The sequence below is a fragment of the Lissotriton vulgaris genome, chromosome 10 (genome assembly GCF_964263255.1).
Source record: "Lissotriton vulgaris chromosome 10, aLisVul1.2, whole genome shotgun sequence".
NCBI classification, from domain to species: Eukaryota; Metazoa; Chordata; class Amphibia; order Caudata; family Salamandridae; genus Lissotriton; species Lissotriton vulgaris.
The window spans coordinates 879,251,782-879,264,948 of record NC_141698.1 but is presented as its reverse complement, the minus strand read 5'-3'; the positions used below and the strand labels follow the sequence as shown (position 1 = coordinate 879,264,948).

The window sequence follows — 13,167 nt, the reverse complement described above, 5'->3', positions numbered from 1 at the left end:
TGACAATTGCCACACTGTGACCAAAGTTCCAATGAGCCAATAGTCAATGCAGTTACAGGTCCTTGTATCGGTTTTTAACCTCTCCATGATGGTTCTGTGTTTAAGCCAATATGAAGTCAGACAAATGTAAAATACCTTGCTCTGCTGTTTGTTTACCCAGACTAAATAATTTCACAGAGCAGGTAAACTATTGAGGTAAGCCACTTTAAAACACTGCAATGTGTGAATGGTGGATGAAGTGGAAGGGGTACAGAAGACCTTTCTCGTTGCCCTGTTGAATGAAACATCTTACAGACTCATTACAAGTGACAATGCTTAAGGAGTGTGAAAATTGCACCACCAATGCTAGCAATACTAGGGCTCCGCTTAACTCCATTGGTCGGATTTAATGGTGCTTTTGGGATGAAACACAAGAAACCACTTGGAAAGAGCAATTATTGGGGAAATTTGGTAATTACGTCTCATTCCTCCAGTGATTTCTTATTTTTCCACTGAGTTTTACCCAAAGATTTCAGCTATTTCTCAATTGTTTATGTGCCCCTGTGTGGAGCAATCAAATATCAAACTTCCAAAGATTCTGTTCTCTCTAATGCTGGTGTAGTGTTCCAAAGACCAAGAGCATCTAAATAGGTTTATTCTTGAAAACCTGCTAACCGTTTCCATTGGAGGGGGTATCTGTTATATTCCAAGAAGGAAGGAGTCAGAAATGATACAGGGTTCGCTCACCTTCCAGAACATCTAACCATCTATCCATGCCATCACCTGCTCGTAGTTTAGCCAGAAAAAAGCACTTGTGGCAAATCCAGGGACTGTACATGTTTTAGTGTTTTATCGCACAATATGAAGTGTTTAAAAAGCCATCTTTCACGGGGACCCATGAAATATTAAACATATTGCACAGGTCCCTTTGAAATTTCGGTCTCATCATTATAATGAGAGCTCAAACACTCTGCGAAGCTCCACCATTTACATCTGTTTAATAAGCATTCTATTCATGGAACATGGATGAAAAAATAAACATAAGCTCTTCATCAACTAATCACTTCTCTCTAAACCTTTATCCTTCAATGCCTGCCTGATAGTTTTGTAACAATAAATTCTCAAGAACTACTGAATGGATTTAAACCAAAACACAAGCAAAGTTATACATATATTTACAGATGCTCAAAGTGTAATGTGCTATTCATAACCCTGTTCTTGAATGTGGGATGGGTTCATGGTTCACGAGATGTGAAAACCTCAGTGCCTCATGATTACTGATTCCTCCCTCAAATTGTATGCTAACATATACAATAAATTCCGGATGAGAGCGGGAAACATCATTTTCCACTACTCTCCTCTTGGAAATCGTTTTTAACTAAAGCAGTGGCCCTTCTGAATAAAGCATTCCCGGTACCACTAGCTTTATTTTAACTCACTAAATCACGTCTAACCTCAGTTCTGGCCCCATACCCGCACTTCATCCACACGGCAGTTGGAAAAAGATCTCCGCTAAAGAGCCCCTCTATGAGGTGTTGCCTGTTGGGTATTGCACCGCTGACCCAACGAGGAGCAAGCCCAAATGATGAAGCATGACACCTGAAAGGGTGTGTGAGGGCATTAAATCCAACAAAATGGATTTCCAGGGTCACCACCAGGCTACCCTGTTCTAATCCACCTGCATCACACACTGTATTAATTTATTTCTTCCTTGAGGAACAGCACGACAACCTTTGTATAAACATATAGATTACCCTTAACAGATTGGCGTGTATTGGTTTTCATGCGCCATAGTTCGCAACCATAACCAGAGCACAGGGGTTCAACTCTGTGCATTGAGTTAACAGAACAATAATTTGGTCTTTGGAACATGGCCCCAGCCGTTTTTCCCTGTAAAAGCACTAAAATGGAATATGTGACAAATTAAACAGTGTTTTCCCAAATCAGTCAAACTGTGATACGGACAATGAATTTGACCTCTCCACTGTAGTAGAAACATGTGCAATAGGTTTCATTTGCCCTAATTTATTTCCACTGGACTGCCATACGATAGAGTGAGGGACAGCATGTGTGTTGTGTACTTTGATTATCACCTGCAATAGTGATTCTTCAACTTTACAATGTTGTACATCAGCCTGAAGACATATAGTAAAATACAGCCACATTTGCGTCGCAGTGCATTTTGTGCATCACTTTCTCAGCACTATATTTGACTGAACTGTGAGCCGCATAATCCAGACGCCATTAATGCTTCCATGGGTATCCCTTTCCTTTGAAGCCAGTGAAACAGACCTTCTGCAGTACGCTTTTCAAATGCGGGTGCCAAGATTAAATTTTAATATGCATAATAAACGTCATTCTCTGCAAAGACATGAAGTAGCTGGGAAGTAAAGTTGTCATAGCCTGGCGCCTGCGATGCAGATGTAAAACCGCCTTACAAACACGAGAGATTTATATCCAACCATTTACACGGTTAACAGAAACCCATACATTTGGCAGCATTTCTGGAAAGGGGAATGTTTTGTCTGTAAAATCGTTATATGTGATTTGCTTCACAATAGGAGAAGCATCCCAGCTGCTCTGAACAAAAAAGAGAGGATCATGGGAGTTTGGCGCGGTGGCTGCTGTCGTCATCGACATTCAAACACATATCTTCAGACAAACCTTAGAACTGGATGAATCAGATAGTGACCCACATTGATCACCTTCAGAGGTGCCTCCCAGTCATAACACAAAGAACACCACGAGGGGCGCTGCTGAAACGTCATACGGAATGTACATGTAAATGTACATGTATTTATATAGCGCAAATCACTGACCAAGGTCGGTATCTAAGCGCTTGCTTAGGGAACCCGTCCTGGTATTCCCCTGTGAGATAACCCCGGCAGGGTATCCACAAGGTGAAAGCCAGGCATCCCGCCGCGAGGGGCCGTTGTGGAGATTAAGCAAGCTATTGCCCAGAGTCGCAGAGTGTGAACCCGTGAGTCGAAAGGGCACCGGAGCGTGAATTATCGAGTCTGTGGAATTTTTGAGCCCAAGACCCGCCGAGGCGGGGAATTGAACCCTGGTCCAGGGCCGAGCTCAGCTTCCGGGTCTGCCGCCTCTAACCCCTGAGCCACACTTCTCCACAATGATGTCATGACGTTTCGCCCAAAAAGTCTAGTGGATTCGTATTAGGTGCAAAAAAACGATTACAGATGCGAGGTGTGGCCCCTGATGATGCTATCAATATCCTCAGCGCAACAAAGGGTCGCTTTGTTCAGGATGAGAAATCAAGGACAGCTCAGAGTAACATTTGGGGAGCAGAAGGAACTCAGACTGGCTCTGGTATGGTTTGTGTAGGTGTATGAGTTGTTCTGGTGGAAAAATCGGACAAAGTCGCACTAAAAATGACCGAGGCCTTTATTGTAGAAACGAAAACACCCTTCCATCGCGCTAACATGAATCCACCCAAATTCCCCCCACCATTCTGTAAGGAATTCAACCCACCCATCTTAGCGCCAAGGAACCGCCTGGTAGACGTGCGCTCTATAAATATTTTAACTTCATCTTCACTCCAGTGCCCCTCTCTTCTGTCCTCTTTTCCCTATCTTCAAATAACTCTTCCTTTAACTTAAAAGGGCCTGGCCCTGCCATTTCACCTCGACCCCACAGTCCTATACTGTGTTTTGAATTTTTGACCGCCAACCGTTTAATGAGTCCCAAACTCTAACGTTACTTTCTGTTTTTAGCTGCCTTTTCTAGCCTGCTCTAATATGGGAAACAGCCTTTACAACAAGGTTTTTACCTTGTTGGGCTTTTTCCAAGCATTTTTTAGCGTCCATGTTTTACAGCGAATATGTATTTAAAAGGCATGCCAATACCACGCATTTAAGGTAAATTGGGGCGCGTCTCCCCCCACAAATACAGTGTTTTTAAATCTAAAAAAAATGCGTGGTATTGGCATGCTTTTTAAATACATATTCTCAGTAAAAACATGCGCGCGAAAAAATGTGTGTCAAAAGCATGCAAAGTAATTGCTTCCATTGTACCATCGTACAAACCCTCTAATAAGTATGTTCACGTTACTTCCCTTGAGCCTTTCCTCCATCTCCAGTTCTCTCTGCTCTTGTGTGGTAAAGGCTGGTCCAACCCCGCCGTGGTCATAGGGTGATGCCCGACAGAAGATACTGACATGAATAATTACACACCGCAGACCACACTGATGTCAGAAGGCATAATAAAGCAAACAACGAGAGCAATATTCATTAACACCATTGACTTTAAACAGCTGTTTCCCTGCATAACAGCAATAGAAGGGCACTTTGTCTTGTATTTGTCTTAGCATGATGTCAGAAATATCGCATTTAATCAAGTTGAACAAACACTAACCGCAAAATACAATTGACAAATGTTCAGAGTCATGTACGACGACAGCACCATATGGAAATAAATCAGAGCTTTCTACTGTAGCACCAAAAAAGCCCATAAACATTTAATATCGGTAAACAGCCGGGCATCATGGCAAGCAAAATGGAGGCATGTGCTAAGATCTGATGGGACTGCAAGTCCATGTGCTTTCAGGGACTATTTCAGTCCAGTTGGAATTAAACTAGGCATGGTTAAATCATTTTTGCATTGGAACTGGATCCTGAGATTCAAAACTGGTGGTCAATATATCTCCCAGGTGACCCTTCTGCTTTCCCCTGAAAGACAATGTGGCCCCCTTAAGTCAGCTACATCAAATGATAGCTGAACACAGTTGCTGACTCCAGTATGCTCTCTAGATTTACAGGTGGAACCTGTTTTATTCTCAAAATCTGTTAGCGATAATTCAGTGACTGGCCTAAGAGCTCATTTTATATATTTACATATTGCATGTTTATATGCGCAGTCGCATAATATGGGATTGTGGCTATTGGAAAATTGCCACTTTGAGTGCATTGAGGTTTACTGAGAAGTTGTATTCCGTTCAATGTAGTGTGAGCTAAATTGAGCCAGGGAGTGTTCAAACTGAAAGCTTTGAGTATCAAGAAGGAGGCTGGATGATGAATGTGTGACATGGGGGAGAACTGACGTATCAGAGGCAGACAGTAGTAGTTGCAGCAGACAAAACCAGAGTCCTAAGACGGATCTCAAAATATATGCCCCATAAAGTGGGCTTTGTAAGGCAGAGACACATGAGGGTTTACTTTCTTCTGGTTGAAGTGGGGTAACCCAAGCTTCACATCTTACGGTAAGGTGTGTGCTACAATTGACTACACTATTACATCAGTAGCAAAGAGTATATAAAGAGTTGCACATACTAAAAAAGAGAATTTTGGATGGGAGTATTTGAAGATAACAGTAATTATATTTTTTGAAAAATCTCAGATAGCTGTATGGTGCTCTAAAAACTGATAAAACACCATGACACCTAATTTGTTTTGTGTAGTTGCAACAATACTGAGGGATCACAATAGTACAATATACAAAGGAGGTCGGAGTACACCCAACTGTACTTCAAAGTGACAGTACAGACAAACAAATGTCTGATGCTTTTTGGTGCGGAGGTCCATAAACCCTTTTTATTCTTCTTCCATGGATAATACACAGATGCACATGGTGTCACAATGCTTTTCATACATGAGGTGCACAGCCAATGGTGTTACAGTGTTGTATGGAAGAAGATGAAGAGCCAACACCTGTTTTGTCCAAACTGGAATGGATTTTATCACAACTGGAAGAGGGAATGGGTTTTATTCCACATGAAGGCTAAATTGTGGTTCAAACTGATAGACTGTGCAATGTTGCTCCTGTCTAGTAAGTGTCAGTAAAAAGTACTAAGTATATCAAAGGTGAATGAAATATTGCCAAAAGTAAGGATTTGAAGTTGAGAAAAAAGGAAATTGCCTCCAAGTTGTAGAACCTTTGATATGATGATCATGGTTGCAGGTAGGCGAAACCACTGGAAGATGTGGCAAGGGTGCAGGCAAGATGACCAGTTCATGAAAGAGGCCGTAAGAAGACTTCAATGTAAAGAAACCGCTGGATTTTAAAGCTGCTGCATTTTGGATGAGCCATATCAGCTCTTCATCTTCTTACATTCAACACTGTCATGCTTGCGTACCGGCAGCATTGTAACAATATTTCCATTTTTGTAACATCCACGGAAGTAGTAAAAAATGTGTTTATGGACCTAAGCACCAACCTGCATCAGACGGTAATCTAAGTCTGTACGGTCGCTCTGAAATACAGAGGGGTGGGGTCCGACCGACTTTGTATATAATACCCTCGATTACACTTGAAATAAACGAGCGACAGGCTTAGAAATAAAGTACTTTCAGTAGACTTCTGGTTTCATACAATTTGAAGTGTCATGCAAGGATTACTATGATTGACAGACGCCTACATAAAAGGAGTGTGAGTTTCCCACATAACATGTAGGAAGAGGGTCAGATTTATACTACAGCTACAGAAGGTTGTATGAGGTGAAACATAGCAGTTATGACATCTATTTTCCATTATGTTTGTTATTCGAAGCTAGTTCTGTAAAAGAGCTGCCAGATTCATAAGAAAGTAAATTGACAGCAGTAGAAACAATGCCTGAATGTGAAAAGTCAACTATACTAATGGGAAGATGTTACAGTAGGCGCAGGATATGGTGGTAGGTCTGACGGAATTGTGGAGCTGGCGCTTGGTCCACAAAGTCAATGTCTTTATTTATAAATAGGGAATGATTTTGTTGGCGATTCAAGTGGGAAATCTGGAGTGTATTAGAGAAATACACCTACTTAGGACTTGTACATCCAAGATATCCAGGTATCCGATGCAAGTCAATCACTTACAACAAGAATTTAATTAAGCAGGCATTCCACCAGATTATAATCCTCCTTGTGCAATGTAAGAGTAAGAGACAACGGATGGAACTGCCTACAGATGGAAATCTACTATCCAACCGGAGGACCTCCTGGAAACCCATCCACCTCTGCGAATGTTCTCAGAAAGACTTGGCAGCAGAGACCAACTTAACATGTGGGAGAAAGTCTTGGCAGTACCTTACATTAATGCATCTTGTCGGAATAAACAATCTGGGAGGTGGGTTTCCACAGCAGAATCATTTTAAGCCTGCGCATATGCATTGTTTTCCCTTTAAATGGATTGTAAACTCTATGCAACCATATATGGAGAAATATTTAGGATGCAAAATACTAAATCGTACAAAAAATGTTTTAGGCCTGGGAGGTGGTACCCACTGCAGAACTGCATTAATATTAAATCTTCGCCTCTAAAGGGTATGCTTGCTCGGTCGCACTGACAAGAGAATCTTAATACCATGCCATCTCAAATATTTGCTGTTCTTTGAACCGCAAGGCTAACAGGGGATCACGTTTACACAGAGACACGAGAGAGCGGGGCCTCAGCAAATACTGGCATGTGGCAGCGATTAAAAAGGTTAAAATGTCTTCGGGGAGACGGAGTGTGCTCGAGAGGCGAAGCAACCGCAGCGGCACATATACCTTCTCATCTTAAGAAGGAGAGGTCTGCAGAAACAAAGCAACTGTAATGCACCCTTTCATTCCCCAAGATCACAAAACACAACAATCATAAAACACAGCTCATGCAACAGGACTGAAAGCAGAGCCTACCTCTTCGAATCCATTATCGTCTTTCTTCAGAGCTTAAAGAAGAAAAAAAAAACAATCACCAGTTAGTATGGTATGAATTTCAATGCATAAAGATAGACCACCAGAGACAAACGGAGAATGGAAACACGTCTAAAACATTAAAGCATTTATAAAATAAATCAAGAGCGAGAGAGGCGCACAACTTATATAAACACATGTACTGAACTTTATTTAACTGAAAGCAACCAGAAATCAACGAAGAGATGACAGCAGCAGGAAACAATTCAAGATCGGATACAAAGCTGTGCTAAAAAGGAGAAGGGGGGGGGGGGGGGGCATTGAAGCACTCTTTAGACCTGTGGCCGGAAATAGCTGGGAGTTTCCTTACCAGTGACTCTAATAGTCAAATTAAATCGCAAATGGTGAGCGTAACAGTAGGGTATTTGCATTTATAAATGGTAGAGAAAAATCAAATTAGGAATATATCTAAAGGTGAAAAACAGATTTATAAAGCACACGTGTATAGGCAATCTGTGTTTTACTGTTCTTAATCGGTCTTGCAGTTTTGTGAGATGGAGCATGCCCTAAAGGGTAAAGGTGCTGCACTGGGAAGCATACATTGGAGTAGCAGAGCAGTAAACATTAAAAGGGATGTGCAAAAGTAGATTATTAGTTGGGGTTGATTGCAGGCCACCATAAGTAATACCACTATTCTTGTTAGGTCTAGAAAATGTTTCAGTAATTTAAACCTGAGATCAACCCTTGACCCCAATGCTGCAGAGCAGACAGCCTTAACTTAAGAAAATATGTAAATCATTGAGAAGTACCAAAACAACTAAAAAGCAAAAAACACAACACAATAAAATCCCACTCTAATCTATACAAATAGAGAATACACTAATAAACAAATAGACACCAAAACGATAACAATCCAATGAGGGGAACAGGAGATATGAATTTTTAGAACTTTAAATAAAGAATTGTGCCAAAAAGCATTAAGCGCCAACTTCGGTCATCTGGTTACACTTGACAGGTAACTAGGTGAAATTTAAGACTGATCGCAACAGAATGTGGGTCCAATACAGAAGCCAGGTTCGTCCTGGTCGGAGGCTTTACCTTATGACTCAGTCTCTGAAATGTAAGTTAAAAATCTGAAGAGGGACAGGGCAGTAGTCTGTGGTCAAGATGGGCTCCAAGAAGCAGAGTAGGGGTTGTATGAGGTCCCGGCGAAGCCCCTGACTTATGGCAGGAAAGCTCTGAGCAAGAGAAATACCACATTTATGCCCAAGGGAGGCCTCTCGCTGGCCAGATAGTTTTGGCGCTTTCTCCCAGTAAAGATTTCTGTGTTCGGACGTTGTCACTTTTTTGAGCTAAGATTCCTTTAGCAGGGCAAGGCTGCAAGCTGTAGCTGAACAGGGATCCACGCAGAATAACTTCTTCCACAACATCCAGCTGAAATTTTTTGCTGTGGAAAAGCTCTGAGTGGGAGCAACCTCAATCTTTGGCTCAGTAGCAATGCACTTCCATCTGCTTGCCTTGGCAAGTTGGTCCCAGGCCGCTGGGGGACATGAGAGCCCAAAGGTTTCAAAGTCCAAAGTTTTTCAGGATGTTAGGAGGAGTACATTTGACACAGCCAAGGGTCCCAAGACCTCAGGATCAGTATGTGTGGGTCAAGACTCACACCAGCAGAAGCCACAAGCAGGGCCCAGAGTAGATCCAGTTGGCTTTTCAGGATAAAGGGTTTCCAGCAGCGTGTTGTGTTCCTGTAGTTTAACATGAGGTCAGCTAAATAACCCTCTGAGTCCACTTCTTTGTCTTGGGTACAGATGGGAGCTGGTCCAGCACTTCAGGTCTCCTCACAAGCCTCAACAGTAGGTGCAATCCTTCTTTTGTCTTAGACAGGTTCAGTAGTGGTCTGAAGAGGGGGCCCATTGGTGCCACATTTATGTCTGACAACAATAGGAAAACAGTTCTCACTGATTGCCCTACCCATTTTTGTGTGTACCTATCCTGTGTATCCTACAACAAACAATTCCACAGTGCCCCCATGCTAAATAAATCTAGCATGACAGAATCATTATTCTGACGTGACTGTAGAGGTGAAGCCAAGAAAATTGGCAAACCCTCCTATGTGGTCAATCAGTTTTAGGGGCATCTCCTCTCCCACTAGTATAGATGCCTGGCTGACTAGCATGGAGGGATAACTTGTTCTTTTAGGAACGTTGTCAATAGCCATTTGGTCATGGATGGGAAATTAATAGCGGGTCAAGCATGCCATTGTCAGCTGATCGGCATCCAAACCTAAAACATCTTCTGTGCTCCCTACTCTACCATTTAGATATACTATAATGTGCTTTGTACGCCTTGTGGGGCAGCAGCTTTCCCAAACCTCTTGTCAAATTAAAGTCCAACATAGCCGAGGATAGCTGTAAGCATAAGCACCTTCACTCAGCACAATTTAATTTATTTTCACCTACTTCATAGGTACCCCTGATGCAGCAAAATCTCCCTAACAACCCTCAAACTCATCTCACTTAACCCAAGAGCAACTCATTTCGACTCATCGGTGGGGTCCATAGCACCGCGAGTCACACGTTCACACACCACACTGCCCATGAATCATTGAAAAGAAGGTGAGCTGCTGAATAGTGGGGTTCCTCATTACCTTAAATTCTATATTCTATACATTATATACATCTCAGAAATCATTCAACTTTTATAAGGAAAACAAAACATCAAGGTACTCCGTTATTTGGTCGATGGATCAACTAGTAAAAATCAGTTGATAGCGATTAAGACCAGCTCAATCACAGTATTCCTGTAACTTTAGCATTTAATTTTGTCATGACTTTTATGCTAATAAAAACAGAGTTTATATATTGCATAAGTTTATCTACTTTCATTTAGGAAAGAAATTAATATATTCTTTAGACAAGCACAATTTCTAAGCATTTATTTAATCCATTTAAGAAAGAAAATTAGAAAGCATATTACCAATCTGTCATAGGTAGATGACAGGACCGCATTGAACAGACTGACTGTTCTTAATCTCTACCTAATCTCCTCAATGCCTCCCTTCTGATATAAAATCTCCGCAATCAATCATTTTCTTTGCCCCATCAAAGTTAAAGACCAAACTTTTTCAAAGTTTCTTGCACCATAAAATCGTCCAAACCGACAGCATGTTGTGGTGCTAAATAAAATCCATGGAACCAACCAACACCCTCTTTTATACCCTTTCTTACTAACTATCCAACTCAAATTTGAAACTTTTAGGGTCTGTAATCATTTCTTATTGGTCCATTAGAGGGGTGGTGATGATCACCTCATGTCCTCCTTGTTCAAACCAGTTCGAAATTTTGCCCTGTCATTCCCAAGGTTTTCCCATGATTTAAAATTAGAAATGTGTACTTTTTATTCACTCCTTGTATGTTTTGTACATAATAAAGTTTTGTTGGCTTCCTTTCCCAGGCTTTTTAAATTCAGGCATCCTTTGACACATTTCCCGTTCATAGGCCAAGCTGACTTGACATTTCTCGCTCCGAGCATAGGCCATTCATTCACACTTCTCATGTGCACATTGCACATGCGTGGGGGCCATTTTTCAGAGTCCACTTTCATTGTTTCACTTAAACAGCCATTTTCAGTCTAGGCCACGCAAGCCTCAATGGGAACTAATGCGAAAATAAACACAACAGAAATTAGATATAGAATTTTAACCTTTCTGTTTACCTCCCACTATTCTAATTTTTCCCGGTTAAATATTACCTAGCAAAAGCACACATATAAGGGTCATTTTACTCACCATCTGCATTCTTTATTGCCACAAAAATGCTCTAACATAAGCACAAATACACACGTTTATTCAGCTAAATCTGCAATACCACAGCTCTTTATTAGTATGACTTGTTTTTATTAGTATATTTATTACTTCAAAACAGCAATTAGTTTTCCCACGTGTTTGTGTCGACTTTACGTGCATTTTGTTGATTAGTTTACATGCTTCACTCCATTAGTATTATTATGATTATAGGAGACAGAACTTTACAAGGGGCACACAAAAGTTTTGTCTCTCCCCTGTTCCATCACCCCCAACAACTTCCTTTAGCACTATCATAATACACCCTACACTGCAAAGAACTGGGCCATGTGCAATAACAATACAAAGATGTTTATACATGTTCTACATACATCCACCTGCTAGGAAGCAGCTATACATTTTTACTAAAGTTAATTGCAAAAATGTATTTCTTTTTAAATCAAATATTTTATTGCAAGCATTTGGACTCTGTATTTTGGAGGGATCTTTTTTTGTTTCCCTTGTGCTTTTGTTGCATATATTTGGAAAACAAAACTAACAGTCGAACCAACTTGCAATAGGCAGACCTACTGGTTTTGCCAATTCTTGTTCTTTCTAGGTGTGCGGTAAGGGAATGGAGTATTGTATTGTACCTGTACTGGAATGGGTCTCTACATATTACCTGCGAGGGTCAAAGCAACTTCTGAGTGGTCTGGTTGCATTATTTACATAAGGCAGTAGTATTAAAACTATGAAGATATGGGGCTTACGTTTTATCAGCACTTTGAACAAATGAGTATACAGGTATATAAAGTAGCAAATAACCCCATAAGTTGTCTACAACTTCATAATATATTTGGGAGCACAACTGTTCACATGCATAATTGGAGCAGGAGACCCGCAAGCATATGGAGTCAACTTTTATAATTCAAAATATAATTTGGTATGGTCTGAAACAATAGTATCCTTGGCAACATGGAACAGGGACATGCATCAATGGCCATCCTACCACTAGAATGCCCTAATAAGGTTTTTTGGTGCTACTGTGGGGCTGTCCAAGTTAGAAGATCAACCTTCCATAGTAGATTCCTATTTCAATAACCCTGATTCTGGATATGTCCATGGGGAGCTTTGCCCCTGATGTTGCGAACCTTCTGAGTCAACAGACATGACACTGCATCCTACTTGGAAACACATCTAACAACTTCTAATCGGATTTTATGTGCACACATATGCCCCCGTTTTATCATTATTACACTATCTTGTCATTCAAACTGGCGTGGCTCTGCTGCTTGCACCAAGATGTCAACCTTAATGTTTAGTACTCCTGGCAGCATACCCAGTACCCACTAAATGGAGTTTTGTCATTTGTATGCAACCAACAAGACAAATAACATGTTCTGAGCTAAATATGCCTGGAAACTCCCCAGTGAGGGTCAGGGTTGACTTGCCGAGTGGATCTGGAATAGCTGCATAGGTGTGAAGCATAATGGTGGCCTTGTAGAGGTCAGACTAAGGATACTGTCCTCTGCCCTAACACCATATTGTGGAGGTCTTGAATGGGCTTGAACAAATAAAAACGAACTTTGGAAGAGCCACTGCGGGGAAGCAGAGAGAGAAGCAAGATGGCGATCGGATGGAGATAGGAAGATCCGAAGACAAGACAAGGAGGACATAGGGGCTGTACCCACACCAAGCGATAAGCCAGCAGCCACGCGCTGCAACCACCAAGTAGCCGAAGTGCGAGAACACAAGCGGAGGCGGAGAAGAAGAGCGGGTGGAAATAAAAAAGAAGAGGCGCGG

At 41.4% G+C, this 13,167-nt stretch overlaps 1 protein-coding gene across 3 annotated transcripts in view; it reads right to left on the bottom strand.

The window, feature by feature from the left end:
* CDK14 (cyclin dependent kinase 14) overlaps positions 1–13,167 on the bottom strand; it is a 2,039,605-nt gene that overhangs the window by 1,994,519 nt on the left and 31,919 nt on the right. For all 3 annotated transcript variants that reach the window (XM_086941837.1, XM_086941840.1, XM_086941838.1), the window contains exon 2: positions 7,587–7,618. In XM_086941837.1, the coding sequence (XP_086797963.1) occupies positions 7,587–7,618 (32 nt within the window). The remainder of the gene's footprint in view (positions 1–7,586; positions 7,619–13,167) is intronic.